The sequence below is a fragment of the Aphanomyces invadans genome, assembly GCF_000520115.1.
Source record: "Aphanomyces invadans strain NJM9701 unplaced genomic scaffold supercont1.36, whole genome shotgun sequence".
In the NCBI taxonomy this organism is placed as follows: Eukaryota; Oomycota; class Saprolegniomycetes; order Saprolegniales; family Verrucalvaceae; genus Aphanomyces; species Aphanomyces invadans.
In genome coordinates this window covers 52,319-76,273 of record NW_008580181.1, presented here as the reverse complement: position 1 = coordinate 76,273, position 23,955 = coordinate 52,319, and the positions used below count along the sequence as shown (strand labels likewise).

The 23,955-nt window shown below is 57.3% G+C and overlaps 11 protein-coding genes across 23 annotated transcripts; 6 read left to right on the top strand and 5 right to left on the bottom strand.

Moving 5' to 3' along the window:
* Positions 1-316: 316 nt before the first annotated feature.
* H310_12086 (hypothetical protein) lies at positions 317-2,892 on the bottom strand. The gene is made up of 4 exons (XM_008879033.1): positions 2,204-2,892; positions 1,527-2,154; positions 800-1,151; positions 317-747 (listed from the first exon to the last, which is right to left on the bottom strand). The coding sequence occupies exons 1-4, from the start codon at positions 2,289-2,291 to the stop codon at positions 511-513; spliced, it is 1,305 nt and encodes a 434-aa protein (XP_008877255.1). The 5' UTR covers positions 2,292-2,892; the 3' UTR covers positions 317-510.
* A 247-nt stretch (positions 2,893-3,139) lies between these two features.
* On the top strand, positions 3,140-4,478 carry H310_12085. 2 transcript variants are annotated; one of them, XM_008879031.1, is made up of 3 exons: positions 3,140-3,160; positions 3,347-3,508; positions 3,558-4,478. In XM_008879031.1, exons 2-3 carry the CDS (start codon positions 3,351-3,353, stop codon positions 4,399-4,401), a joined length of 1,002 nt encoding a protein of 333 aa, XP_008877253.1. In that variant the 5' UTR covers positions 3,140-3,160; positions 3,347-3,350; the 3' UTR covers positions 4,402-4,478. The 2 variants fall into 2 exon arrangements, with proteins under 2 accessions (XP_008877253.1, XP_008877254.1); XM_008879032.1 differs by having other exon boundaries at positions 3,140-3,508.
* A 371-nt stretch (positions 4,479-4,849) lies between these two features.
* Positions 4,850-6,718, bottom strand: H310_12084 (hypothetical protein). The gene is made up of 10 exons (XM_008879030.1): positions 6,517-6,718; positions 6,395-6,450; positions 6,215-6,329; positions 5,977-6,167; positions 5,840-5,926; positions 5,623-5,764; positions 5,485-5,560; positions 5,319-5,400; positions 5,203-5,274; positions 4,850-5,159 (listed from the first exon to the last, which is right to left on the bottom strand). Exons 1-10 carry the CDS (start codon positions 6,686-6,688, stop codon positions 4,929-4,931), a joined length of 1,224 nt encoding a protein of 407 aa, XP_008877252.1. The 5' UTR covers positions 6,689-6,718; the 3' UTR covers positions 4,850-4,928.
* A 122-nt stretch (positions 6,719-6,840) lies between these two features.
* Positions 6,841-7,895, top strand: H310_12083 (hypothetical protein). The gene has a single exon (XM_008879029.1). The coding sequence runs from the start codon at positions 6,870-6,872 to the stop codon at positions 7,872-7,874; it is 1,005 nt and encodes a 334-aa protein (XP_008877251.1). The 5' UTR covers positions 6,841-6,869; the 3' UTR covers positions 7,875-7,895.
* A 2,296-nt stretch (positions 7,896-10,191) lies between these two features.
* H310_12082 (hypothetical protein) lies at positions 10,192-12,393 on the top strand. Its single transcript, XM_008879028.1, has 5 exons — positions 10,192-10,262; positions 10,325-11,170; positions 11,428-11,643; positions 11,688-11,814; positions 11,860-12,393. Exons 1-5 carry the CDS (start codon positions 10,218-10,220, stop codon positions 12,159-12,161), a joined length of 1,536 nt encoding a protein of 511 aa, XP_008877250.1. The 5' UTR covers positions 10,192-10,217; the 3' UTR covers positions 12,162-12,393.
* Positions 12,394-12,948: 555 nt separating this feature from the next.
* On the top strand, positions 12,949-15,279 carry H310_12081 (hypothetical protein). The gene is made up of 2 exons (XM_008879027.1): positions 12,949-14,877; positions 14,924-15,279. The coding sequence occupies exons 1-2, from the start codon at positions 12,973-12,975 to the stop codon at positions 15,197-15,199; spliced, it is 2,181 nt and encodes a 726-aa protein (XP_008877249.1). The 5' UTR covers positions 12,949-12,972; the 3' UTR covers positions 15,200-15,279.
* Positions 15,280-15,848: 569 nt separating this feature from the next.
* Positions 15,849-17,168, bottom strand: H310_12080 (hypothetical protein). Of its 10 annotated transcripts, none has more exons than XM_008879018.1 (7): positions 17,137-17,168; positions 16,819-17,073; positions 16,685-16,764; positions 16,561-16,638; positions 16,374-16,509; positions 16,188-16,276; positions 15,849-16,143 (listed from the first exon to the last, which is right to left on the bottom strand). In XM_008879018.1, the coding sequence occupies exons 2-7, from the start codon at positions 16,922-16,924 to the stop codon at positions 16,015-16,017; spliced, it is 618 nt and encodes a 205-aa protein (XP_008877240.1). In that variant the 5' UTR covers positions 16,925-17,073; positions 17,137-17,168; the 3' UTR covers positions 15,849-16,014. The 10 variants fall into 10 exon arrangements, with proteins under 10 accessions (XP_008877240.1, XP_008877248.1, XP_008877241.1 ...); XM_008879026.1 differs by having other exon boundaries at positions 16,685-16,818; positions 16,860-17,073; XM_008879019.1 differs by having other exon boundaries at positions 16,188-16,273; positions 16,685-16,818; positions 16,860-17,073.
* H310_12079 (hypothetical protein) lies at positions 17,165-18,241 on the bottom strand. Its single transcript, XM_008879016.1, has 2 exons — positions 17,731-18,241; positions 17,165-17,674 (listed from the first exon to the last, which is right to left on the bottom strand). Exons 1-2 carry the CDS (start codon positions 18,214-18,216, stop codon positions 17,369-17,371), a joined length of 792 nt encoding a protein of 263 aa, XP_008877238.1. The 5' UTR covers positions 18,217-18,241; the 3' UTR covers positions 17,165-17,368.
* Positions 18,242-18,351: 110 nt separating this feature from the next.
* H310_12078 (hypothetical protein) lies at positions 18,352-19,521 on the top strand. The gene is made up of 2 exons (XM_008879015.1): positions 18,352-18,971; positions 19,017-19,521. The coding sequence occupies exons 1-2, from the start codon at positions 18,384-18,386 to the stop codon at positions 19,425-19,427; spliced, it is 999 nt and encodes a 332-aa protein (XP_008877237.1). The 5' UTR covers positions 18,352-18,383; the 3' UTR covers positions 19,428-19,521.
* Positions 19,522-20,797: 1,276 nt separating this feature from the next.
* On the top strand, positions 20,798-21,567 carry H310_12077 (the record flags this gene model as incomplete). Of its 2 annotated transcripts, none has more annotated exons than XM_008879014.1 (4): positions 20,798-20,963; positions 21,015-21,172; positions 21,227-21,298; positions 21,348-21,567. In XM_008879014.1, coding segments are annotated over exons 2-4 (450 nt in total), but the record flags the coding sequence as incomplete, so codon positions are not given. The 2 variants fall into 2 exon arrangements, with proteins under 2 accessions (XP_008877236.1, XP_008877235.1); XM_008879013.1 differs by having other exon boundaries at positions 20,798-21,035; positions 21,091-21,172.
* Positions 21,568-23,474, bottom strand: H310_12076. Of its 2 annotated transcripts, XM_008879012.1 has the most exons (4): positions 22,992-23,474; positions 22,386-22,939; positions 22,088-22,317; positions 21,568-22,042 (listed from the first exon to the last, which is right to left on the bottom strand). In XM_008879012.1, exons 1-4 carry the CDS (start codon positions 23,444-23,446, stop codon positions 21,803-21,805), a joined length of 1,479 nt encoding a protein of 492 aa, XP_008877234.1. In that variant the 5' UTR covers positions 23,447-23,474; the 3' UTR covers positions 21,568-21,802. The 2 variants fall into 2 exon arrangements, with proteins under 2 accessions (XP_008877234.1, XP_008877233.1); XM_008879011.1 differs by having other exon boundaries at positions 21,568-22,317.
* Positions 23,475-23,955: the final 481 nt, after the last annotated feature.

The following is a 23,955-nucleotide window of genomic DNA, read 5'->3' as shown; positions in this document are numbered from 1 at the left end:
TGGATTTATTGACATCACTTGGTTACAGTATATCCGTTGAGTGGACGAAAAAAATACTGTGGTGGATTCGACTCCTCTAAGTGCGCCGCAGTTGTCGAGGCGAATCCTTGACGCCTACCGGATACTACGTTCCATATCCGTATAACGGGTAATTCAAAATCTTCAACGTCGACAGAGGACGATCGCTTGCTTCATCATGAGATTCGCAGATGGCGTCGGTGCGGCGTAGGAGGATGCACAGCCAAAGCAAGTAGCTACGCGAATCGACCACTGCTGTATGTGTACATGACGCATACGGGTGCGTCATCCTCAACAGTGTCGTGTAACCCAGGTTCAGTGTTGCAATTAGCCTTGCAGGTCGAAGAGTCCATCACCCCTCGGATCTGTGCATTCGTCGAGCATTACAGGTATCCGTTGCTGCTCACAAATAAGCCATGATCCATGCCGTGTTCATGAGAAAGGTCTTGTGTTGGTGCATTTGTCAGGCTAGAGTGATTGTTCTCTCTCGAATCACTTTGGGAGTAACGCGGTGCGATCGTCGACGACTTCGTTGCCTACGACCTTGGGACCATCTTCTTGTGACACATCCGACGCCCACACTTGAAACACAATGCCACCGAGGCCAAGGATGACGGATGCGATCGAGAACACGAGGTCCCAATTCCCGCTCGCTTGGAGAATGTAACCCGTCACAATATTGCCAAAGATGCCCGGAATCGTCCCGATCGTGTTGCTCACAGCCATCAACTAGAGAAGATATGAGCATTGTATGGACGAGGTGCATTCGATCGTGGCGTACATGGCCGGCATGGCGCGGTGCTACGTCGAGCATGTTGATCCAGAAGCCTGCGGTCGCGCCCCGGGACAGGAACAGCGTGAGTGAGAGCAGAGCAACGGCCGCCATGCTCGACGACGAAAAGCGAAGGAGGTAGAGTGTGATGCCCGACCCGATGAGTCCAAATCCGTTCATGAGTTTGCGCACAGTGAGGACGCGGACGCCTTTGCCAATCATCCAATCCGATAGATAGCCCCAAAAGAGCACGCCGAGGTACCCACAAAAGTAGGGCAGGGCCGCGGCCACTCCCGACGAGGCCATTTGTAAATGCAGCTGGAGGCGCAAGTACTGTGGAATCCAGCCCAGGAGGACATACCTACGACAGAACTAGGTCAGAGCACTCGATAGGAAGCGCGTCACAGTCGACCAACAACTGGATCAGGCACACGTAGGTCGCACTGTCATTTCGCAAGAAAACGAATGGCTCGGCCTTGCAGTGCCGTCGATGGGTCATACAAAGTCTGCATATCACCACCCCCATTCAAGTGCTCAAATTGTCGCCAAGCGCTGGGCATGATGAGGAAAACAGGAAAACGGTTGTCTATCCAAGGCAGAAAGTTGCCAAAGCACACTGTCATGTTGCTCCCGCGCAGCACCTGCACTGCCCACATCAGGTCAAAGCCCACGTCGCCGGCAATAAGACACATGCACAAGGTCACGACCACTCCACGACAACATTTCAGCGACGTACCATCCGTAGTTGTAGGCGAAATGAGTTATGTAGATAGCAAGCACGGGTGGGGCGTAGAAGTGCATGGTCGAGTCGTCATCGTCGGGGGCGCCTCGTCTTGCAACGATCAATGCGCGCTCTTCCACCGACGTAAACTTGTCTGTTTCGGGTGCGTCGGCGCCGCGGACGTAAAACACCACGACCCACACCGTCGACAGCGCGCCGAACGCTATAAAGATGGCGGGGTATCCGAACTGCGACATCAACCACGGCGAAAGCGACATAGCTACAACAGTCCCGAGATCCATGCCGCTACTGACGTTCGCTGTAAGGCGGCTGCGCTCGGGCAGCGGATACCACGCCAGAGCAATCCCATGCATGCACGGGAAGATGATGCCTTCTCCAAGACCCATCCCGACGCGGGCGATCCAGAGCAACGTCGATGACTGAGCAAACGGCACTGTGAGCAGGTCGAAGAACGTCCAAGTGACGACGCCAGCAAGAAGCACGATCTTGGGCCCATACAGCTCTGCCGCATGCGCTCCAAGAGTCTGGGTCGCAATGTACCCGTAGAAGAACGCCGACAGAATATGGCCTTGGACTCCGTGATCGGGTTGAAACGACGGGATCGCCACGCCGATGTTTGTGCCTATGCAGCGTCGATGTCATTCCGCGCAACTTCTTGAAATCGAACGTACGGTCGGCGTAGCAAAGGATGGTTCCTAGCGCACACAGCGCCGAGATCTCATATCGACGGATGCCGCCGACAACGCCAGTCGCTGCCATCACGATGACCCACGGTATCTCCGGATAATGCCTTGTCACATCTATCCGGACCTCACCCACTCGGCACTTACAGTAGTGATGAGTTTGTTGAGATTGCGACGTTAGCGCACCGAAGGTCCCACGTGGAGGACCTGGGAAGCTTCACCCGGCAAGGAGGAGTCTCCACTTTGGGCGCATACAGCCCACTGGCGTGAATATAGGCTGCAACCACTCCTGCATGTGGAATCAGTCCCAAATACGCGGCTGTTCCAAGTCCACGTCGCTGTGGATATCTCGGCATGGCAACATAGCTTGGCAAGTGAGTAGGCTCGTGCTGCAAACCATAAACGCCGGATTGTGTACAATCAACGACGTCATGAACCAATTGCAGGTTCAGGGGAAGTGAGGTCGTCGCCGCTACTGCACCGCAATAGTTCCGAGACTTGGAAGAAAATGTTACCGAGGACAAGGGCTCCACTGACTCCGTCCAGACCACAACGCAGAGTAAAGGAATCGTGTGCATGGACTAAAAGGAGCAGGTGCCCCATTGTCGGTGCGTCGTCCACTCGACCAGAGCATCGTCGCCCGCGAGCATTGGTTGGCGTGTCTTCGCCCGGCTTCCATGGAAATTTGTGTGGTCGGGATGCGGATGGCGACGTTGCCGACGTCGCGATTTGATTGGGTGCCGGCGGCCTTGGAGGCATCGGATTGGGTAGAAATCAGCGCATTCCCTAGCCGCACTTTTTGAGCCAATCAAATGCATTCAAATTTGTGCTCGTGGCGATTTGATTGGCTGACGCATTGACTTTGCGTCTTTTATACTCGGTCGAATCTCCAGGGCGCGTTCGAGCGGGCATTTCTCAATTTGCCGAGTCGACCGCACAATCGAGGTAATGTGCGTAGATGACGCTGTTGCGGTAGATGGCGACACAACCAGCGAGGGGTGCCTCCAGCGTATGAGCTGCTCCCATGTTCATCATGCTGGTCGCTGAGATTATACCCTTAATTACCTGATCCGGGTCATACCGGCGGAGGGACTGCTGTAGTTCATGCTTTGCATTTTTCTCCTATTGTAGCACCATGCAAGCTATCCGCTCTGCGATCACCAAGCGTGCCCTCTCCACTGTTGGACCCCACGCTCCTCGCATCCAACGTTCTGGCAACGCCAACTTGCCTGATGCTGCGTGGCGCGCTGCCAACGCCGCCCGCACCTCTCCGTTTGACGGATACACTTTCGCGTATGTCACCGACGATTGAAAAGCTGGTTGATCTCACGACGTTGTTTAGCCCTGTGAAGGAAGCCGAAGTCTCGCGTGAAATGACCACTCGGTACATGAAGGACATGTACGACTTTGCCGATTCGGACGTGATCATTGCCGGTGCCGGTTCCGCTGGTCTGTGCGCTGCGTATGAATTGTCGAAGCACCCCAACATCCGTGTCGCGATCATTGAACAAAGCGTGGCCCCCGGTGGTGGCGCGTGGTTGGGCGGTCAGCTGTTCTCTTCCATGATTGTCCGCAAGCCTGCGCATCACTTCTTGGACGAATTGGAAATCCCCTACGACACCAAGGGCGACCACGTCGTGATCAAGCATGCTGCTTTGTTCACGTCTACCGTCATGAGCAAGGTTTTGAAGGCAAGCAACATCAAGCTCTTCAACGCGACCGCCATTGAAGACTTGATTATCAAGAAGGGCCGTGTTGGTGGTGTCGTAACCAACTGGACTTTGGTCACCCTGAACCACGGCACCCAATCGTGCATGGACCCGAACGTGATGGAAAGCAAAGTGCTCATCTCTGCATGTGGTCACGACGGTCCCATGGGTGCCTCGGGTGTGAAGCGCCTTCAAAACATCGGGATGGTCGATCACATCCCTGGTATGGGGTGCTTGGACATGGCTGCTGCCGAAGACGCGATCGTGAAGGGTACCCAAGAAATCGTGCCTGGCATGATTGTGGCCGGGATGGAAGTGGCCGAACTGGAAGGTGCCCCCCGCATGGGCCCTACCTTCGGCGGTATGATGATCTCTGGCCAAAAGGCCGCCCACTTGGCGTTGGAATCGCTCGGCATCAAGAGCCACCTCGACCCTAACATGTCGTTCGAAATGAACCCGTTGCGCAAGGCCGCGTAAACGCGCGCTGTCGACGATGAATCCCCGACGTCTGTAGTAGTGACCCAAGATAATGTACATTTTCGATATCTCGTGGAGTTGTGCGCGACGATGCTCATGAGAGCTGTGGATCAAGGTGAGCACCATGCCGCCGGATTCAACACTAGCAAACCCGACATGAGGGCTGTCAACAGCGCGGACGCCCTCGGACCACTGGCGGAAGTGGAGAGCTTCCGCGGATCCCTCCAACTCGATGGATCGCGCATCTTTACCCTGACCGTGGACAGCTCTCTATCTGATGGGGTGGCTGCTGCCTGCAAGCTCTGTATCCACGCGTGCCAGATCGCGCGCCGTCGTAGTCCGACAGATTCGTGCAGCAACATCCCTAGCACGATGCACAGGCACTGGCGTCGAGAGTGCGGGGACGGCGACATTTGTGTTTGGTTCGAATGCAAGGAGCGCGACGTCATCGGGTCAAGAATGATGGGATTTTTGTCATGAGGACTCGACGGGGGGACGGCTGCGTTGTCCCTCGAGTCGTCGGCTTCCTACACATGCATGAGCATGCGGCGCGGGTCGCTGACCAAGTCGGCGACAGTCTTGAGGAATGTCACGCCCTCCCGGCCGTCGATCAAGCGGTGATCGTACGACAAGGACAGGTACATCATCGGGCGCGAGACGACTTTCCCGTCGTGGTACACGGGGCGGTTCTGGATGCCATGGAGGCTCAAGATAGCCGCATGCGGCGACAGGAGCATGTTGGTGCTCAACAGCGATCCCTGCAATGCCATCAACAAAGACATCGACGTCGCCGATGGATACCTGGACGTGACCGTTTGTGATGGCAAAGGTGCCCCCCGCAAGGTCTTCCAGGGCAAGGGAGCCATCTTGAGCCTGCCAGAGACACTCGTGAGTGGATGCAAGTGGCCAACGGCTACCTGCGCGCCCAATGTAGCTAGCGACCGCTCGATGTCGACGAGCGAAATGGACTCGCAATTGCGTACGACGGGAGAGATCAACCTGAGAGGTATCAGTCAGGTCGGTCGGCAAGGGAGAAGTCGGAACGCCGCCGTCGACGCCACCACCATGACTGCGGAGACGTACCCTTTCTCGGTGGCAACCACAACGTTGATGTCAGCGTAGTCGTGGTACACAATGTCTTTGTTGTCCATGTCGATGGCTACGTAGTGCGCGCGAGGTAAGCGCGAGGAATCGAGTGGGTTCATGCGGCAAGACGCGTACCCGCATTGACGGCAGGCACGGCCTGGAGGGCCAATGCACTCGCCTTGACAAAGGCCGAGAGGAACCCGAGCTTCACTTTGTGCGTTTTCTCAAAGGCAGGGCCGAGGTCCTTTTGCATTGCCAACAACGCGCTCACGTCGCACTGCACGATCGAGATGAGCAACGTGGAAAGGAAAAGAGCGTTGGCGACGTCTAGCACATCGCAGGTCGAACATACTTCTTGGAAGGTGGACAGAAGCGCAGCCGTGTTCTGGGTGTCCTTCAACCGCTGGTTGGCGCGGAGCTGCAATGGACTGAGCTTGACCTGCCGAGAAGGAGTCATGTACGTGCTCATGGAATAGCCCATATACGTACGCGGGTTTCAGTGCGGTTGTATTTGCCCGTCGCGGCGGCATCCGAAGTCGACGAAGCAGCGGCCATTGGTGTCGGGGCAGCAGGTGCGGGCGGTGCAGCGACCGCCTTGGGTTGCTCCACTTTTGGTGCCTCCATCGGTGTCGACGCGGCAGGTGCGGCGGGAGTGGCGGCGGGTTTGGTTACCACTGGTGCTGTTGCACGAAAGCGTAAGAGGATGTCGAGTAGAGTGGGAGGGTACCAGGAGCATTCGTGTCGAGAGTGTACAGCGGGGCGCCGACAACGACAGTGTCTTCAAGAGCAGCCAAGAAGCTCTTGATCACACCACCTTGAGGCGCATTCACATCCACGCTCACCTGCAATGGGTACAACAGCCCATGAAGCGGTGAACGACGTTATGACCACCACAAGACAGCAGCACCTTGTCTGTTTCCAAGACTACGACCGGTTCGTCGACGTGGACGTAGTCACCAATGTCTACGTGCGCCACATCGCATGACAAAGTTCACGACCAAGGCGGCAGAACGGCAACGACAAACGTACTCTTGGCGATGGACACGACCGTGCCTTCCGAGATCGAATCGCCCATCGACGGCACCTTCACGACGAGATGGTCCACAGACGAGAACATGCGGGGCATTCCATGTCGGCTAAAGTGGTGCTTGGACAGGTGGGCCTTGCGCACTGCGGCGCGGAGGATGGTGAGATGGCTCATGCTGTTCACCGATTCTTGGGTGCACTTCACAGTCATTCGTGGCGAGTGACATCCGGATATTTTATGCGGATGACCCAAACTCCGATCCCGGATAGCGTTATCCGGGAAATTCTCCGGATAATCGTTCCAACGCTGCGAACGTTCGACGACATAAGGGGAGTTTTGAGTTTGCCGTGGGGCGATGGCGGCGGCGATGGAGGACTACTCGCTCATGTGGGCTCCTTCCACCGTCGACCAGCTTCGTGACAACCTCATGCGTCTAGAGCAGAGGTGGAAGGCGATGCGCCAACGGCAAACCAAGAATCGCCCTGTGAGTGTGTCGCCAGCAATGCGCCCGCCGTCCCCGCTCCATCGCTCATACTCCGAAGTTCACGTTGACTCAAATGCCTACGCAACTCCCCCATCCAGCAAAACACTCACCACGCGGTCGTCGTCTCCGGACCTCATCGCACCGTCGTCCGCGTCGGATGATCATCCGCCGTCTTCGTACTCGACGCCTTACAAATCCCGAGGAAGTTACGATCCGTACGACTCCCCCGTGAGCGTGTCCAGCTCGAGCTACCGTCCAATGTCGGGCACGTCGCGTCTCCCCATGGCACCTGCCCGTCGAGTTGCAGCCTTGACGCGTGAAAACGTGTCACGGCTCGCGCAGTACCCCCATCATCCTATCGATCTCGGCGGCGATGGGGGGTCCGTGTGCAGTTCGATGTCTGGTCGAAGTCGCATGTCTGTCAAAACAGACGGCGGCGCGGTTTTCTCCCGCCTTTACCAGCCGAACCACCTTCAAGCACGCGACTTGCGTATGGCCATGCATAAGGAGCGCCAGCAGCACGCCACATGCCCATTCATGCCCACGACGAACGTATATCGGAACCGCACGCCGTCGGTCGCGTCCCGCGATTCGTTTTGCAGTGGGAGTAGCTGCACCAGCGCCCGAACGGACATCACGCAGGGGCTGTCCGCGTCCAGCCGCCTGTACGACCCAGACTACATTCGAAAGCGCCACGCCAAGCTGGAGAAGTTGCGGCAGGAACGAGAGCTGCGCGAGTGTACGTTTACCCCAGCGGTCAACAAAAATGCAAACGAGCGGCTGCTGAATCAACGCGACAGCCCGTCGGGGACCGGGAGGACCTCCCCGGCAGCGTCCTCTACACCACGCGGTGGCAGTTCCCGCCGACTAAAATGATTTATACCTTTTTACGTTCTCTTCTGCATCCTTCGACGACCGTTGAGTCGCACGCGTTCATGGCACGCGAGTCGACGAGGTTGCGTCAGGTGCGCGTGCGCTTGGTTCGAGTGCCTGCACAACAAATGCACGCAGAGTTAGTGCTGTCGAGGTGGAATTGGATGCTTGCGGTCCGGGTCGCTTGGTTGGAGGGCATGCGATAGAGCATCTGTCCGCTAGGGCTATGGACTATGGCCACGCCTGGCTCGGATCTGTCGCACAAGCAGCGCTCCCCAAAGCTCTGCCTGTGCGCTGCACTTCAAAGAAGTCACACCTTCAGGGAGATGTAGGTCGAATAGAGCCTCGGGGCGTCTGGTTGAGTCGGTCGTTGTGCAAACTGTGCGATGGACTTCAGTCGTCGGGCCAGTGCTCTCCAACGACGCGCCGCGGCACGCCCCATGGAACAGGGTGAAGCGACGCCACGAGTCAGTTTGCTCAAGGCATGGGAACTAACGCCACCATGCTTTTGCCGACGTTGGTCTCGAAGCTGTGGCGACTTGCGATCAGTCAGCAGACGAGAAGCATGTGCTCCTGAGCGTGAATGGTTGTGCTTCCCTCCAAGTCGCATGGTGACGACATACACTCCTACGGTTCGTACATGCGACAAGGTGCTTGTACGAACCTCAGCATCCGGCTCTCTGAACACCGCGCCGAAGAAGAGGTGGGAAGGGGCATGCCTGCGACGTGAACGCGCTAAGGCAGACGTAGACGGCACGATTGCCGACGACCTCTCACAAGAACGGTCTTTAGGTCCCCGGATATGTGGGCATTCCCGACTTCAAGTCGTCGCAGTACCCCGTCTCGGCTGCACAAATTTCGCTAGGATTAGCACATAATGGGCCACGATCATGTGGACGGAATTAAAAGTACTGCTTGGAGTCGCCGAGCATTCCATGTGCCGAGGTCGTGTGCGTGAAATCCTGTCGCACAGTGCTCTTGCAAGGTCGATCGACATAAAGCCCTAGCTTCATGCTGGATTGTACAATTCGAGGTCTTTGGCATGCTCGCGCACGGACACTACCCTCGGGAGCAGATGCGCACGATGAGTCACGCGACGAGGGGGGCTCCGCCAACAGCAGTACTTTTTTGTGGACACAAAGCAACTCACTTCGACTTTGTGCGCCCCTGGGGGAGAGCTGCACAGAGATGGAGGCGCGAAAGGGAGAGGGTGTCTCGAAGCCGGCCTCTGTTTGTCACTCCCACTTGGCGTCGTCGACGTCCCTTCTGATGGGACTGACGGCGCTCTCGTCCGATGAAATGGACTGCTGTCGACCTTTGACGACAAGCTCGGCCGTGGCTGGTCCTTGTAGCTGTCCGCGTTGTCCAGACTAGCGATGTCCTCTCGGGATGTTAGCACAATCCAGTCGACTTCGAACGCGCTGTCCCACGGCACTTGAAAAGCGATCTTTGTGGGCACGTCAGCACGCCACGTATCTGGTACGCCGGGGGTACCTGCTAAATGATACCTCTCGACCCTGCCATCCCCCTGAGGGCGTGGTTGGATGAAAATGCCGTGGCTGGTGCCACGAGACAGGAACATGACATTACAGTGAACCCCTGCTACCACGATCGATTGGGCAGATGGAAACGTCGGTGGCCTCTGTGGCACTACTTTTGGCAGTGTCGCTTGGGTAAATGGATGGTACAAGCACAGCCGTGGAGGTTGGCCATTCTGGTGATGGCGTCACATCGTGGCGGCCGGGGGGAGTGGCGATCGCAGCGATGCACTTGAAATAGGGGGCAGGGTGGGGGCTCCTTTTACACTTCCATTGGCTCGTCAGGATGTGTCGAGTCCGTCGACATGCAATTATGGACCTTTACGTGGGGGGTGAGAACCTCCTCCTCTTTGCAAGAAGGTCGAACTGTGTCCTGCAAGATGGGGGGCTCGTGGGGCGGCGGGGGCGGGCGTGCTCCCACCCATGTTCCTTCTTCAGAATATGGTCATGTGCTGTACCAATGTGAAGGTGTCGCTCTTCGTCAAACTACAAATCGGGGGATTATCACGGCGATTTCAACTTTTTCCCATGTTTATCGGTTTGTACTACTAGTAACAAATGAATACAGTAAATATGTACTACTAGAGTTTTGTACTACTAGTAGGGACTTCAACAAGTAAGAGGAAGTAGTAGTTACTAACTAGTTTCATGGTGTACTACTGTACTAGTAGTACTGTAGTGCACTACCGCTCCTTTCGTAGTACTTCGTACCTTGCGAGGTAGTAGTTCTTCGAAGTTCAAGACCATAGTATTACTAGATCGTTCATTTGACCTGTGGAATTCTCCATTTCGCAGGTTGAACCTACCGATGACGAAGGGCAAACCATTCAGCGGCAAGCTCAAGAAGCAGCAGGTGAGCCCATCGCGTGGACGTGTACTTGAGATCTCACGGCAACGTGTACATGCTTGCTGTAGCTCCAAGCAAAGCGTGAGAAGAAAGCACAGAAGGAGAAGCACGCGGCTGCCAAGTACGACGCCGAGCGGGACGAGCTTGTCGGCCTTGCTTCGTCGGCGCCACCAATGTCACCTATGGACTCCCCTCCAATGGAGTATGTATCCGTTGATGTGGGGTATTCGGGGGACTTGCGAACCATCTTTGCAAAAGAGTCACAGGCAGCGATCGACGCGCGGAAGAAGGACGCTACCAGACCGTTGGTGATGGCCCCCGACCGCGGCAATTCGCAATCAATCTACGCATATGGTCTCACCGACGTGCGCAATCAACCACCGATTCCGATCCGACCCCACTGGACGAAGCATATGAGCCCGGACGAGCTCGCGATGTCCGAGGAGGACGCTTTCCGCGCGTGGTTGGTCGAGTTGCACGAGACTTGCGTGGCCCGGCGTCAGGGAGCCAGGGCCGACGCTGCCATAAACTCATACGAGCGCAACTTGCAAGTGTGGCGGCAGTTGTGGCGCGTGATCGAGAAGTCAAACGTGCTCGTGCACCTCGCCGACTGCCGATGCCCCCTTCTCCACCTGAGCCACCGATTGATTCGCCACATCCAGCAAGACCATCCAGGAAAGCGTGTGCTCATCCTTCTAACCAAATGCGATTTTGTTGCGCCTGAACGTGTCGACGCGTGGGTCCAGTACATCCAGCATCGGTACAACGTGCCCGTGCTTCCGTACAACCGGGACCGCGTGCACGAGAGCAACGCCGCCTTGCTCCAGGCCATTGGCAAGCTCAGCGAAGGCACGAGCTTCGCGCAGAGCCACCGCGACGGCGAAGAAAACAGTCGCACGCTCATGGTCGGCTTGGTAAGGGTCTTTCGGACTGCCTCTCGATGGATGATTGCGTGCTTGTGTCGTGGGAGTGCGGGAGATTGTTTGAGTCGTCGACATGCGCTTCGGGATGTGGTGGAAGGTGTGGAGACGAATTATTGCGTTCAAGTTGACGAAGAGTATGCATGGACCTTGCTTGCTCGAGTGTTGGACTGTCTGGCGGCCGACGACATGGACGGCGGCAGCGCCTTCCTGCTAGTGCTTGATCATGCCGACTCATGTGTGGTGCGCAGGTGGGCGAGCCGAACGTGGGCAAGAGCTCGTTTTTGAACAGCCTGTTTCTGAAAAAGTTGGTGTCCGTGTCGGCCACTCCTGGCCACACCAAGCACTTTCAAACCCACTTTTACGACAACCCGGCGCTCGTCGGACGCGAAGACGTCGACAAAGTGTGCTTGTGCGACTGCCCGGGCGTTGTCTTTCCTCGGTTTGGCATCCCATTGGCGTTGCAGGTACCATGGCGATGACGGGGACAGTGTGTGTGAATGCTGCGTAGATCTTGTTTGGGAGCTACCCGATCGCGCAGACGAGGGAGCCGTACTCGGCGGTGCGCTTCGTCGCCGAGAATGCCTCGCCATCCCTCCAGCACGTGTACAAGTTGCGCAAGGTGGACGACGACGATGGTAAGCCTTGCGCTCGATCTGGTCGAAGTGACGAAAAGGACACAGAATGGTCGCCGTTCACCGTGGCGGAAGCGTATGCGGCCCAACGAGGGTTCCACTCAAAAGGCGGGAAGCTCGACGTGTTTCGCGCCGCCAACTTGCTGCTACGTCACACGTTGAACGGAGAGAAAGTGGTCCTGACCTTCCCGCCGCCGCCGATCGAGGCCCCGACGATGGCGGTCGAGGCCGACAACGAAAGCAGAGACGGCATGCCGCTGACGACGAACCAAGTCACGGCGCTGTTTGGAGACATGGGAATGACTGAACGACATGCGCTGGATGGCGTGAAATGTAGTGAGGACAGCTAGTGCGGATGTTGGCATGACGGAAGGGTCGGCATTGTGGTGCATTTCGCGCACGAGAAGGCGTGGAACTGCAAAGAATCAACATGACGTTGGATCGACATGGAGCACTCCACTTCATTGTCGTGTTTGCTAGAGATGAAGGCATGATGGCCTCAATGGAACAGACCGTGCTCCGCTGGGCATGCATGCTTCCATGGATGTGGATCCAGGACGAGACGGCAGTGCAACAACGCAGGGCACCATCGTTACCGGGGATTGGACTGGGCGTGACTCCATGTCCACGAAGGAAGAGGAGCAAAGGATGCAAAGGACCATTCGCGTATGCACCTCGCGACACGTGATGTTGCGACTCTTGACATGGTGACCGCCACGAGAAGCACAGCAATGCAGTCTCTACATGCTCAGCGATACGCAGCGCTACCGAGAGGGGTATTGGCCGAGCTTGATGGCTTCAACCAGCGAGGCCATCGATGACCTACGACGGCGAGGGTGGATCGCATGCGTCACTGCCCATGTCAAGCCCAGAGACCAGCGCCACGTTGGCATCGCTGGTGTCTACAAACGTCATGGCAATGCTGGAATCCAGATTGAGATGGTCGGGATGGCCTGGTACTGCTCACACGCGTGGGAAGCGGGCGTCGCGTTTCCAAGAATTGGATGAAGATACCGGTGAAATATCGTGTTACTATTGGCTAAAATTTCGATCAATTCAATCATTTTATCCAATCGATTGAGTTTATTCACGTTGTCATTCCACGGAGGAGTGGTGGAAAATGGCCCAATCACGCCCCCTTCCCGCGTTCATTTGGGGAAGATGGCGGAAGAAGGTCCGGGTGCTGGCGACGCCGCCGCCGTTGGGGGTGCTATGCATGGCCGAGTCACAGGACTCATCGTCCCGCCGCCAGAGATCCGTGCGGTGGTGGACAAGACAGCACAATTCGTGGCAAGGAACGGCCGAAGTTTCGAGCGGAAGATCGCAGGGGAGGTCGCGTCGGCCAAGTTTAGCTTCTTGCGCGCGTCTGACCCGTACAATGCGTACTACGAGCACAAAGTGTCGGAGTTTGAAGCCCAGGCTGCAGAGACAGCGGCTCCTGCCAAAGACACCGCTGCAGCAGAAGGTTCGTCCAAAGGCGCGGACGACCGGACGGATGAAACTACCGCGGACGGCGCTGCGTCCGCCGCGGACACGGCACCGACCGCGATCGAAGAAAGCGTGGTTGCAAAGAAGCCTGTCGAGGCTGTGGTAAGTAAGAGCTTGAAGAATCTCAAGGAGAAGAACACAAACTTGGACGCGCCACCACCCGAGGAGCAGTTCAAGCAAAAGCATCCGACGCTGACGCCGCTCGATCAAGAGATCATGTACATGACCGCGCAGTACACGGCGGTGAGTGGCAAGCCGTTTTTGTCTGGATTGGCGACGCGGGAGCAGCGCAACCCTCAGTTTGACTTTCTCAAACCGACCCACCCCCTCTTTGCGTACTTCACGTTTCTCGTCGAGAGCTATGCCAAAGTCCTGACGGCGAAAGCGCTGTACGCAAAGAACAAGGCTGCTACCGAGGCGGGACACGAACCCGTTGCGAATCCACTCATCGAAGCGCTGGAAGCCGGTGTGAACCGCATGCACGTGCTCGATCGCTGCGTCCACAAACACGAGTGGTTGCGGCGCGAGGAAGAAGCCAAGCGCCGCGAAGCCATGGAGACCGACGTCGAGAAGCTCGCGTACCTCCAAATTGACTGGCACGACTTTGTCGTGGTCGAAACGATCACGTTTGACAACGATGACGCCACGGGCGCCGACGCCGCGCTGCCGTACCTCGAGACCGATTCCCAACCAGCGGCGGCAAATGGCGGCGGCGGCGGCGACGACATGGACATGGATATGGACATGGAGGAGGAAGAGCGACCGGCCGAGCTCAAGGTCGTCGATGACTACGTTCCCCGCGGCGCCGCGACCACCGCCCCCGCCGTCCACATCACGTCTGTGGACGGGCAAACGATCCACTCGGAACAAGCGAACGAACACATGCGGATTTTGCTGCAAGCGCCCAAGTACCGCGAAGAAAAGGCCCGGCACTTGCAAAAGGTGCAGGACACCCCGTTTGCACCCGGGGCAGCCATCGCTGACAACTTCAAGCGGTTTGCCACGAAGCGATCGGATATTTTTACGTCGTCTGCGGACGACGAAGCGCGGCTCGTTCAGGCAACGACGCAGAACCAACCGGCGGCCGGGCCGACCCCCCACGACGAAGAAGACGACGATGCCGCGGACCAGTACCTGCCTGTTCAAACCCAAGCCCGCGGCCCCCCGCCGGCCGCGTACCACATTCCACCGACGCAGAGACCGCCGCCGCCGCCGCCGATGCAAGCGGTTGCTGGCTCGGGGTTTCCTCCCCCGCCTCCAGCACAGCCTCTGCCCAGTGTTCAGCAGGGCGCGGTCGTCCAAGCCCCCCCGAGGGCCCATCATCCGCTACTACCTCCACATTTGGGCGTGCCGATTCCTGCGGGCATGGTGCCAGGCATGACGATGCCGCTTGTGAGTGGGATGGTGATTCCACTGGCACCGGCGGTGGTGCCGCCGCCAGTGGCACTAGTGGCCCCGCCTGCGACGGAGGGCGTGGGCGCCGATGGCACGACGGGCGATGCGCAGCCCCCCGTGAAGCGACAGCGCGTCGACGGTGTCATCCTCCTCCCCGAAGACGAATGGGCTGCCCAACGACCGGTACGCATGCGCATGACATTGTGGGCTAAATGGATGGCTGCAACAGGGCCAAGTCCGGCTATTGGTGACGGTCCCATACGAACCTGAAAACACCCAGTGGAAGCTGTCGGGGCAGACGCTGACGATTCAAGTCGACATCAAAGCGCCGATCCGAGATGTCAAAGCCGTCATCCAGGACGAGACTGGCATGCCGATCGCCAAGCAGCAGGTCAAAGCCCCCGTCGTGGGCTTCCTCAAGGACTCGCTCACGTGCGCGCATTACAATTTTGACAACGATGTCGTGATGGAGCTGAGTGCGCGCCAACGCGGCGGTCGCCGTTGACCACGCGCGGTCCAACAAGAGGCGTGGCGGAATCGCATAATATACAGTCATCACACCGCTCTCCTCTGCGTCAACTCGCGCTCGATCGGTGGGGGCAGTGGTGCCAGATCATCGACGCTGTGCAAAGTCTCGCGAGAATGGGGACGCCAGCCACTACTCGATGGTACGACTGCCCCCCCCGTCGACAATCGCTTGAGACTTTGTCTTGGGCATGAAAGTGTGCGTGCATGGAAGTCGTCGTCCGGTGATCAATCCCTGGTGTAGAGGACACCAGCGCGGGCTCTTACGCGAGGTGGGTTGGTCATCGTGAAGCCTGGCACTGGCTGTGACGCAATCATGACGCGCGGCGCGCCCGCTCAATCCGTAGGGACCGCTTGCCCTTTGGCTGTCGAAACAGTGGATGGTTCGGATGCATGCTAACTCGAGGAGCTCTCTTCTCGATGTGCCCGGTGTGGGTACGGCACACATGCGACAACGACGACGTTCTCGCGGGTCGCATGGAGTTTCAAGCATGTGGAGAGGTGTGTGAGGGTCTCGACGCGGTCACGGTGGGGGCATGGCGCAGGGGGATGCAAGTCGCGGCGTCCTGCTGGGAGCAGTAGGCCACCAGACCATCCGAGCGTCGTTCAGGAAGTCGCCAGGCCATGCTGCAGACAGTACTCTCGCTCTCTTTGGTGTCGTTGTGACTTGGGGTTTCGAGCGCTGCTCGTGCCACGGTAGGGAGCTGTGGACAAAAAGGTGCAAGTGCATGTTGTGGTTGTTAGGAGCTGAAAAGCCATCAAGTCGTTCGTCCATGGCAGCGACCGTCGTCGTCGTCACTCGAACGAGTGGATGGTGTGGAGGGCCTTGATTGCTTTGGCCAGGTCCGCCAAAACGCGAGACTGCGCGGACACGTCCTTGTCGGATGTCGACGCTTCCAACGCCGCCGTCGCGGCCGCCAGTTTCTATCGACAGCGATAAGATCGTGCAGCAGACACCGATTCATTACTCGATACAACACGTCAAGCGCCAACGACGTGGTCGAGTCAGCCGTCCAGTCGACGGAACTTGGCGGGACGACCTGCTGCGAACTCGCTACTGCCACACGACGTTACGTTGTCGGTCATGGCGACCGCCCTCCCACGTCCATCCACATGGGGAGCTCGGGAAGGCGGGGTCGGGACGAAATAGGTACCAGGGGCGGCGGGAGCGTGTGCTGGCAAACATGGAGGCTCGAACGAGCGCGCGACGCTTTCGGGCGCTGCTGGGACCACCTGCTCGGTTGCTTGGTCTTCAGCGATGGCGTAGCGGTCGCACGTAACACAAAAGAGCTGTATTGGCCGACGTCAGGACGCTCGAGACGTAGGAAATTATCACCACACCTGTCCAGTTTCGCGGTGGCGTACGAAAGGAGTGCCGCAATCCGAGATGGGGCACACGGAGCCCATGAGGGTCCAGCCCTACAGCGTAGGACGCTATGGCCAGTCGAGCGGTGGAAAACTCTACCTGCAGCATCTTCTCTCCAAGTTTACTGCTAGTAGCGTCACGGCGCTTCTTGCGCGCGGCGTACGCGGTGGCTTCGTCGTCTTGGGGTGTTTGGTTGGCTGTCGGCACCGGAGTCGATTCTAATTGATGTATACCTGGTCCATTGTCCAGTGGACGACGTCTTGCGTCGTCGTACCTTGCGATGCTTTCGATGTCGGCGCGGATTCGATCACCACCGCGGGCTGCTCGGTGGAATACCATTTGTCGCACTTGACGCACAACAGCCTAGTCATGTCCTTACGCGAACTCACAAGGGGTGTGCAGCAGCTTGGCTCGGGGCAGTTGGTGGCAAGAAGCGTCCAGCCCGCCAACATCTTCTCCGCCAGGAGGTTGCTTGCCGACCCACCGCTCTATAGCACGCGTGAGGAATGGCCGTCTCCATCGGGCATCGCTGGCGCTGAGAGCTGTCGTACCATGCTGTGCGTTCTTCCTGGTTCAATGCAATGGTGTTCGTATTGTATTTATCCGTAGCTATTGTATTTTATCCGGACAATCCGTTGAACCCTCAGAATGTTGATCTTTCGTTTCCTAGTTCAATACTGTGGTGTTCATCTTGCATGTATCCGTAGCTCTTGTGTGTGTATCCGGACAATCGGTTGAACCTTCAGAATTGTGACATGATGGAATGGGACATTAGCCAAGTCGTTAAGTGTGCTTGAGCTTTGGCGTGCGCAGGGCCTTGATACCGCGCAAAAGGATGTCGCTAACCTTCATGAAGATGAGGCTGGACGTGACAAGAAACGCAAAGTTGACCCAGAAGCGTGCGCGGTCTTCGCCGCTGAGTTGCTTGGTTCGGCCGAAAAACCCCATCGCGACGGCGGGGTTCATCTCTGGCAAGAGCACAAGCCAGACGAACGACATGACGTGAAGCACGGCTCGAATGAGTTTGTGGTCGAAACCGTAGAAGAACGCGGTGACGATCGCCGTTTGCTGCAGGCGCGAGGACACGGTCTAGACAGCACAGATGTCTCTATACGGGTTGTCGGAAAGAGGGATGGAAGCTGTACCTCGTTCATGGCGAAGTAGAGCTTTTCAACCACAAGCTCCATGTACTGGCGGTCCCTGGGGGGAGATGTCTCGATTGCGTGGTGGAATTCGTTGATGATGAACGACGACCCAAAGTACATGCCCAAGTAGACGATCCACGCCGCGGCGAAACTTGCTTTGCCCTGTAATACTTGAATGGCCGTGGTGGACATGCACACGCTCGTGTGGGTGTACTTGTCCAGGAGGTAGGCAAACACGAGGGCAAGTGGCGCGCACGCGAAGCTCATGAACTTGCCTTTGGGAAACGGAAAGAAGCAAATGGTGACGGTCGCCGTCAAGCCAAACGCCGCGCCAAGCAAGAACCGTATCGTCGGGATTACAAACAGCGACTTGAATGTGCGTTTGGCCCATGACGACGACGCTTGCTTCAGCGTTCGCGCCGTCGTCGGTCGTGATCCGTGGACGGCAGCGTCATGGACAGGTGGGAGGACTGTTGCGCTGGCCATGGCGTAGCGACTCGGCGAATGCGGCGGACGAAAATGAAATATTTTGGAAGATCTTCCACCAATTGGCCAATCGGAGATCGTTCGGATAAAATGGTTTATATCCGGACGAAACGTCTGTCGCGCGACCTTTCGATGTTTCCAAATTCAAGGGGCCGAACCCACGTGCGATGCGCTCCCTCGTCGTAGCTCTGACAGGTGCCGCGGTCGCGGCGCAGACATCCAACGTCGAGTCCACGTACGTGGAGCAGGTGCTGAATGCTCGCGGCGCGGGCGCCATCAAGTACGCTGGCGGGATCCTGAACGTCGACTCTCTTTTCCAGTCGTATCCCGAGTGCCAGAGTTGCAGTGCCAATACTCCGTGTGCCCATCGCAACCTCTTGGGGATGGGCACATGCATTGGTGCGTCGTCTCGAATCTTGGATGGCGCCAAGTCCAACTACTGTCTCGACTTTGACGTGTGTTGCGGTGGAAGCTGCCGCAACAGCCACCAACCGACCAAGCGGTGCTCGTTCCAAGGCAGCGAAGTCAAACACTCAATGGCCAACGCAAACTTTAACAGTGCAAAGAACATGCTGGCGTACATTCAAGATGACCCGTTGGACACGATCCCGATCGCGCAAATGGGGAGCCTCATCTCGTCGGTCGTAACGGAAGACACACTGTCCGCTCGGTGCTCGAGCGATTGTAACGGGTGGAGTTGGCAAGGTCAGCTAACGGCGGCATCGTGTCCGAGCTCGTGCGCTTGCGAGTTACTGGTACGTAGCCCCCTCTGTCTTAGGGTCCTCACGTGGTATCTGCAGCCTCTGCCCAAGTTTGTGGCTGGCAACCTCTTTGAATGCGAGCTCAAGGTGGCCAACGCGGACAGCTTCTTTGCGTCAGGCGACCGAAAGGTGACCCAAGATGCCAAATTCGGAACAATGCAAGGCAAAGTTGTATGCCCCAAGGATTACGTTTGCACGAAACCGGACACGTGTGTTTCATTCGAAGCGTTCCAGACGGCAACCGCGGCGCCAACCGCAGCCCCCGTCAAGACCGATGCGGCAACGGGGTCGGTTGAAGCGCCGGCCAAGTCGTCGTCCATCGTGCCGATCGTGGTGGGAGCCAGCGTCGCGGGGCTCGTTGCAATTGGAGGCGCTGTGTTTTGCTTTTTGAAGAAGAAGAAGGCGGGGCATGGCGACGAATATCATGCCATGTCGGAGGCTACCTTGTAAGCGCATGACGCGACCGAGCGTACAGACAACGATCCGATCAATATGTGAGTTGCTTAGCCGTAAAAACCTGGATGCTTTTATTCGTTGGGAGCAAGGAGTGGATCGTTGCGTTCGATGGGCAAGTGGCCATGTTCGCGCTTGAGTGGTTGCACGTGCTGTAGAAGTCGTGCTTGCGCTTGGCGAACCAGTTGACTTCGTCGCAGCTTCAGTTGTTCAGCCATGAAGGACAAATCCCCGCCGTCGCAGTCCGTGCCAGTAACGATCGGTGCCACGACGAGGACGAGAGGGCAGTGGTAAAAATCTCGATTTGGGCAGAAAAGCGAGAGCGGATGGCAAGAACGGCGTTGGACGGGCCATGGACTCGAAACACCTCGCGAAAAGGTGGCCTGACCAGCGCTCACGCTCGCCCGCCCCTCGATGCAACACATAGAGGACGTCTATCGCCCTTGAATATAAACAGTTGCATCTCGCACGTGGAGGGTTACAGCGACGGCAACTAAACTCAATCTTGCCTCGTGCGATCTCCGTCCTAGTACTGCCATGGATCACGCCACAAGAGCCAACGTTATCTCTGTATCATGTAGAACCAGCCAACGTAGATAGCATTGCAACGACGACGTATTGTCCATGTGCTTTTGCCTCGCCTCGTGCAACACTCGACGCGCCGCTTGGATGGATATTGATGGCCGGATTTCAACTTTTCTCGAATCTACTGCGCCGGGTGATAGACCCCATGCACGGGTAAGCTGCAGCCAACCACGCCCGTGTATCTTTCGTTGAAATAACCTAATCGGGAGATGCTACGAGCTAATAATCCTCATGGGTACCAAGCAGGTAGCGCTCACCATGGGCTCGGGCGAGTCCTTCCCAACCAGCACCGTCGATTTCAGAGTTCTTAGGGGAGAGTGTCCTGCACCGATCTTCTCCTTCAGGTGGGCAGTGTAGCCGGGTGGACGTCCTTCCCCAGGCGATTTTGGCTGAACTGCCAGAGATTCTTGCGCGCCGGGTCCATGTCCGTGGAATGTGGTGCGGAGAAACGATTCATGTTCCGGATATTAGCCAATCAGACATGATATCCCGGATAAGTCGCAGGGGAGAGTCGCCGACGCGGCCAAGCGGAGACGTGGAGTCATGGCGACGGCTGCAGGAATTGAAATGCAAGCAATGGGGAAGGCCGACGCAGATAGCGTGAGCTCTAACTCGACGGTTGACGAAGAAGATGGTCTCGTAGCTTCCACGAATCAACTGAACGACGACGAATACGCCACCCCCACCGATCCTTGCCGATGCTTCTGTAAGTGCACCTCCCACGACGACGCCACGGGTAAACGGGGTCACGGTCTTAGGTTGCTTTGGCTTTCGCAAGATTGGGTTGGTCCCGACCCGTCGCTACAACGACACATAAGATCGTGTGTGTAGACAAAGCTACGTCGTGCGAGAACGTCGTCCGTTCATTCTGTTGGGGCCACACTGGATTGGTGTCGTGGTGACGTTTTCCCTCATCGTGATATCGACTGTGCTGTTCATCGATCAGCAGTGCGGCACATCCACCCACCAACCGGGACGACCTGATGCTTCCCTCGGTAGATGTCGAGGCCTGGACCCCTGGTACACGCTGTTTTCCGTGTTCATGTCCATTGTGACAGTCTACTTTCTCTTCAAGACGACATGCACGGACCCTGGTATCGTGCCGCGCGGTACCCTGCACACGGATCCAGCCCTGATCGCGCGATGCAGCTACTGCGGTGGGTCGTCATCCACGACGCGATAGCGGCATGTGACGGCGCTTCGTCCTGTAGACATATGCAATGTTCACCAGAGCCGGCACACCGAGCACTGCGACGACTGCGGCGTGTGCATCGAGAAATACGGTGTGTTGTGCGTTGACACGCGTTGTCGACTCATCGACTCCATCGACAGACCACCATTGCCCGTGGATGGGCAAGTGCATCGGCAAGGCCAACATGAAGTGGTTCCAGCTCTTCAACTTGGCGTGGGTCGTCTACCTCGTGTTTGTGCTCGTGGTCACGATGCAAAACGCCAGCGCGCACGCCGATCTGCTCGTCAAGGCCGGCAACCAGTACATCCACCGCGTTCAAGGCTCCCATTAGGCCCAGCAAATAATCCACACCGTTGGTGCCGTCGAGCTATCGAACCGACCGTTCCCCTCGGCGCATGCATCTCTCCGGCTCAGAGCAGTGGCGCGCAGGTTCGTTCGCCTCAACGAAGGCGACGTACGACCAGCATACCTGTGCGACATAGCGCCCCCCCCCCCGGAGGTCCGGTGTAGCTGGTGTGTTCATGAATAGAATCGAGCGAGGACGGCAAACGTAGCTGCAGGTGCTTTGTGCACGATAGCGTGATCGGAGAATTCATTACACGGTGGTGCGTGTGAGGACAAGTCCTGTGGCGGCGATGCCCGCGGCGGCGCCAACGAGGCCGACGACGACCGCGGCGCCGCGCCGCAGCACCGAGTCGGTGGGACACAGCTGGAGGTACGTCAAAACGGGGAAGACGTAGCAGATGAGCGTGACGCAGCTCGCTCCAGTCAGGGAAAACGTGACTTGGATGCCTGGCATGACAGTTGCGACAGCGACAACGACAAGAAGCAGCACCTAGTGGATCGATCAAACGACGCGGCAGCGATAGACCACACGCACGAGGGATTGCATCGCCTTGACACGGCGCGAAACGTAAACGCCTTCCGATCCCATGCACTGCAACGCAAACGATTCGACCAACAGCATGAACGGGTGAAACAGCAGCGGGAACGAAAACAAAATCGTGACGAGCACTGCCAGCCGCGGAAACTCCATCACTCGGTCGTTTTCGAGGTTGAGCAAGATGTTGCCTTGAATGTGGCTGCCGTACAGCGTCAGTGCGTGAGTTCCTACAAAGCGCGGGGGCATGGTAAGCCGACTCGTGGCGCACATCAAGAAGGCGCGCGCGTCGACGTACCAAACACGGCGTACATGACAATGCAGAAAATCGACATGGTATAAATCACGCCGCGCATCAGCGACAGCGCCGACAACGCAGTGGAGGGCTGGACCGATGGCTGCATTGCGTGGCGGAGGTTCGCGTACAGCGGAATCACGTTCAGATGGCTCACAAACGCGTAATTGAACACGGACGCTACGTGGGCGATTTTGAGTGGCAGGTCGTCGTACGTCGGGGGGTCGACGATTGCCGCGGGGGTCGACGACGCAGCTCGCACAGTCACGGCGACGACGAGGTAGATCGAAGCGACAAATCCAACGTAGCTCGAGAAGCGCAGCGCCGTGATATTCTTGAGAAGGGTCAGCGGGTACACGGCAACGATGAACACCGGCAGCACGATCACGGTTGGGTTGTACAACGTTTCGATGCCGACGAAGTGAACGAGGAAAGGACTCAAGTCCGTCACGATCTCAATGCATCCGACGCATGCCCCCAAAATGGCAAAGATGGTCGTGGCAGACACAATTTTCGACACGACGGACCCAAACGCGACTTCAGCCAGGCCGTTGAACCTGCGCCAGACAGGACGTGACGATCGACAACCTCGACGTTGCACTCACGTACGTGGACACGTTGGTGGCAATGTGCACTCGAACGAGAAGCTCGGCAGTGTAACCCATGCCGAGACCGACGGCAAGAAGGCTCATCATGACAACACTTATGGGGGCCGATGCAAACGTGAACGGGATACTCAACATCCCTGCGCCAACCACCGACATGAACAGTGTCATGAATGTCATGACGACGGCAAACGGGACGGATACAGACGTGTCTTCTGGGGAAAGAGCGTTCGACGGCGACAGGCTGTGCTGATGCGTCGGGGTGTGGAGATGAATGGAAGTGATGATCGGGACGCCCCGTTCGCATGCGCACGTGCATTCGCAAGTACACATGGTTTTCTGCCGGGCGGTTGCTGGGACCGCGACAGCGTAGGGCTTGGCTTGGTGAAGAGCATCGTACACACCTTGAGAGGGTCGTGCCGTCGTCGGCAGAAGCCGCTCGCCTTCTGGCGTTGCCATCGACGTTGGAGTGTGTGTGATGTTGCCGAGCAACACAAAAATGTCGGTTCACAGCCTCCGTATCCGGATAGGACCGTGTTATGCGGATGAATCGACCACAAAAACGGTAATCGCGGTGTGCAATGCCACCTCGTCCTTTGCACAGATGTGCCCGCGCAATTGCCGGAGGAGATGATGGGTGATGATGATCATGCCGTTGATCATGACGCGGGCGCCAGAGGTGGGCCATCCATCCAGAATTTCAGTTGCAAGTCATTCTACTGCTTGAAACGGGGCAAGAGGTAATCAAATTTCTCGTCGAAGGTTGCGCACGTCGTTTTACGCGGACACGTGGACGAGATTGCAGTGGATTCCAGCGGCTCGCTGTCCGCCGTTGGGGAATCGAGTTCCCACTTTGACGACACATCGAGGAGGCCGATGCAAGAGGATATAGACATGATTTTGCGATTTTTGCAATATTTATATATTTCCAAGCGCAAAATCTACTTCAATTACAATGGAACTTGAAA

Bases quoted from the DNA above. Each gene is read 5' to 3' on its own strand.
- H310_12086 (XM_008879033.1), bottom strand. From the start codon at position 2,291: ATGGCAGCGACTGGCGTTGTCGGCGGCATCCGTCGATATGAGATCTCG. The intron at 1,152-1,526 runs GTACGTCGCTGA...GTTCTGTCGTAG, and splicing joins TTCGCCTACAACTACGGATG to GTATGTCCTCCTGGGCTGGA. The intron at 748-799 runs GTACGCCACGAT...TATCTTCTCTAG, and splicing joins CACCGCGCCATGCCGGCCAT to TTGATGGCTGTGAGCAACAC.
- H310_12085 (XM_008879031.1), top strand. From the start codon at position 3,351: ATGCAAGCTATCCGCTCTGCGATCACCAAGCGTGCCCTCTCCACTGTT. The intron at 3,509-3,557 runs GTATGTCACCGA...GACGTTGTTTAG, and splicing joins TTTGACGGATACACTTTCGC to CCCTGTGAAGGAAGCCGAAG.
- H310_12084 (XM_008879030.1), bottom strand. From the start codon at position 6,688: ATGAGCCATCTCACCATCCTCCGCGCCGCAGTGCGCAAGGCCCACCTG. The intron at 5,401-5,484 runs GTACGTCTCCGC...GATACCTCTCAG, and splicing joins GTGGTTGCCACCGAGAAAGG to GTTGATCTCTCCCGTCGTAC. The intron at 5,160-5,202 runs GTATCCATCGGC...ATGGCATTGCAG, and splicing joins TCACAAACGGTCACGTCCAG to GGATCGCTGTTGAGCACCAA.
- H310_12083 (XM_008879029.1), top strand. From the start codon at position 6,870: ATGGCGGCGGCGATGGAGGACTACTCGCTCATGTGGGCTCCTTCCACC.
- H310_12082 (XM_008879028.1), top strand. From the start codon at position 10,218: ATGACGAAGGGCAAACCATTCAGCGGCAAGCTCAAGAAGCAGCAG. The intron at 10,263-10,324 runs GTGAGCCCATCG...TGCTTGCTGTAG, and splicing joins GCAAGCTCAAGAAGCAGCAG to CTCCAAGCAAAGCGTGAGAA. The intron at 11,644-11,687 runs GTACCATGGCGA...AATGCTGCGTAG, and splicing joins GCATCCCATTGGCGTTGCAG to ATCTTGTTTGGGAGCTACCC.
- H310_12081 (XM_008879027.1), top strand. From the start codon at position 12,973: ATGGCGGAAGAAGGTCCGGGTGCTGGCGACGCCGCCGCCGTTGGGGGT. The intron at 14,878-14,923 runs GTACGCATGCGC...TGGCTGCAACAG, and splicing joins AATGGGCTGCCCAACGACCG to GGCCAAGTCCGGCTATTGGT.
- H310_12080 (XM_008879026.1), bottom strand. The intron at 16,819-16,859 runs GTACGACGACGC...ACAATGGACCAG, and splicing joins GACATCGAAAGCATCGCAAG to GTATACATCAATTAGAATCG. The intron at 16,144-16,187 runs GTAATGAATCGG...CGCTGTCGATAG, and splicing joins CGCTTGACGTGTTGTATCGA to AAACTGGCGGCCGCGACGGC.
- H310_12079 (XM_008879016.1), bottom strand. From the start codon at position 18,216: ATGGCCAGCGCAACAGTCCTCCCACCTGTCCATGACGCTGCCGTCCAC. The intron at 17,675-17,730 runs GTACAGCTTCCA...TGTGCTGTCTAG, and splicing joins TCTACTTCGCCATGAACGAG to ACCGTGTCCTCGCGCCTGCA.
- H310_12078 (XM_008879015.1), top strand. From the start codon at position 18,384: ATGCGCTCCCTCGTCGTAGCTCTGACAGGTGCCGCGGTCGCGGCGCAG. The intron at 18,972-19,016 runs GTACGTAGCCCC...TGGTATCTGCAG, and splicing joins CGTGCGCTTGCGAGTTACTG to CCTCTGCCCAAGTTTGTGGC.
- H310_12076 (XM_008879012.1), bottom strand. From the start codon at position 23,446: ATGGCAACGCCAGAAGGCGAGCGGCTTCTGCCGACGACGGCACGACCC. The intron at 22,318-22,385 runs GTACGTCGACGC...CGCGCTTTGTAG, and splicing joins TGTCATGTACGCCGTGTTTG to GAACTCACGCACTGACGCTG. The intron at 22,043-22,087 runs GTGCGTGTGGTC...TCGATCCACTAG, and splicing joins TCAAGGCGATGCAATCCCTC to GTGCTGCTTCTTGTCGTTGT.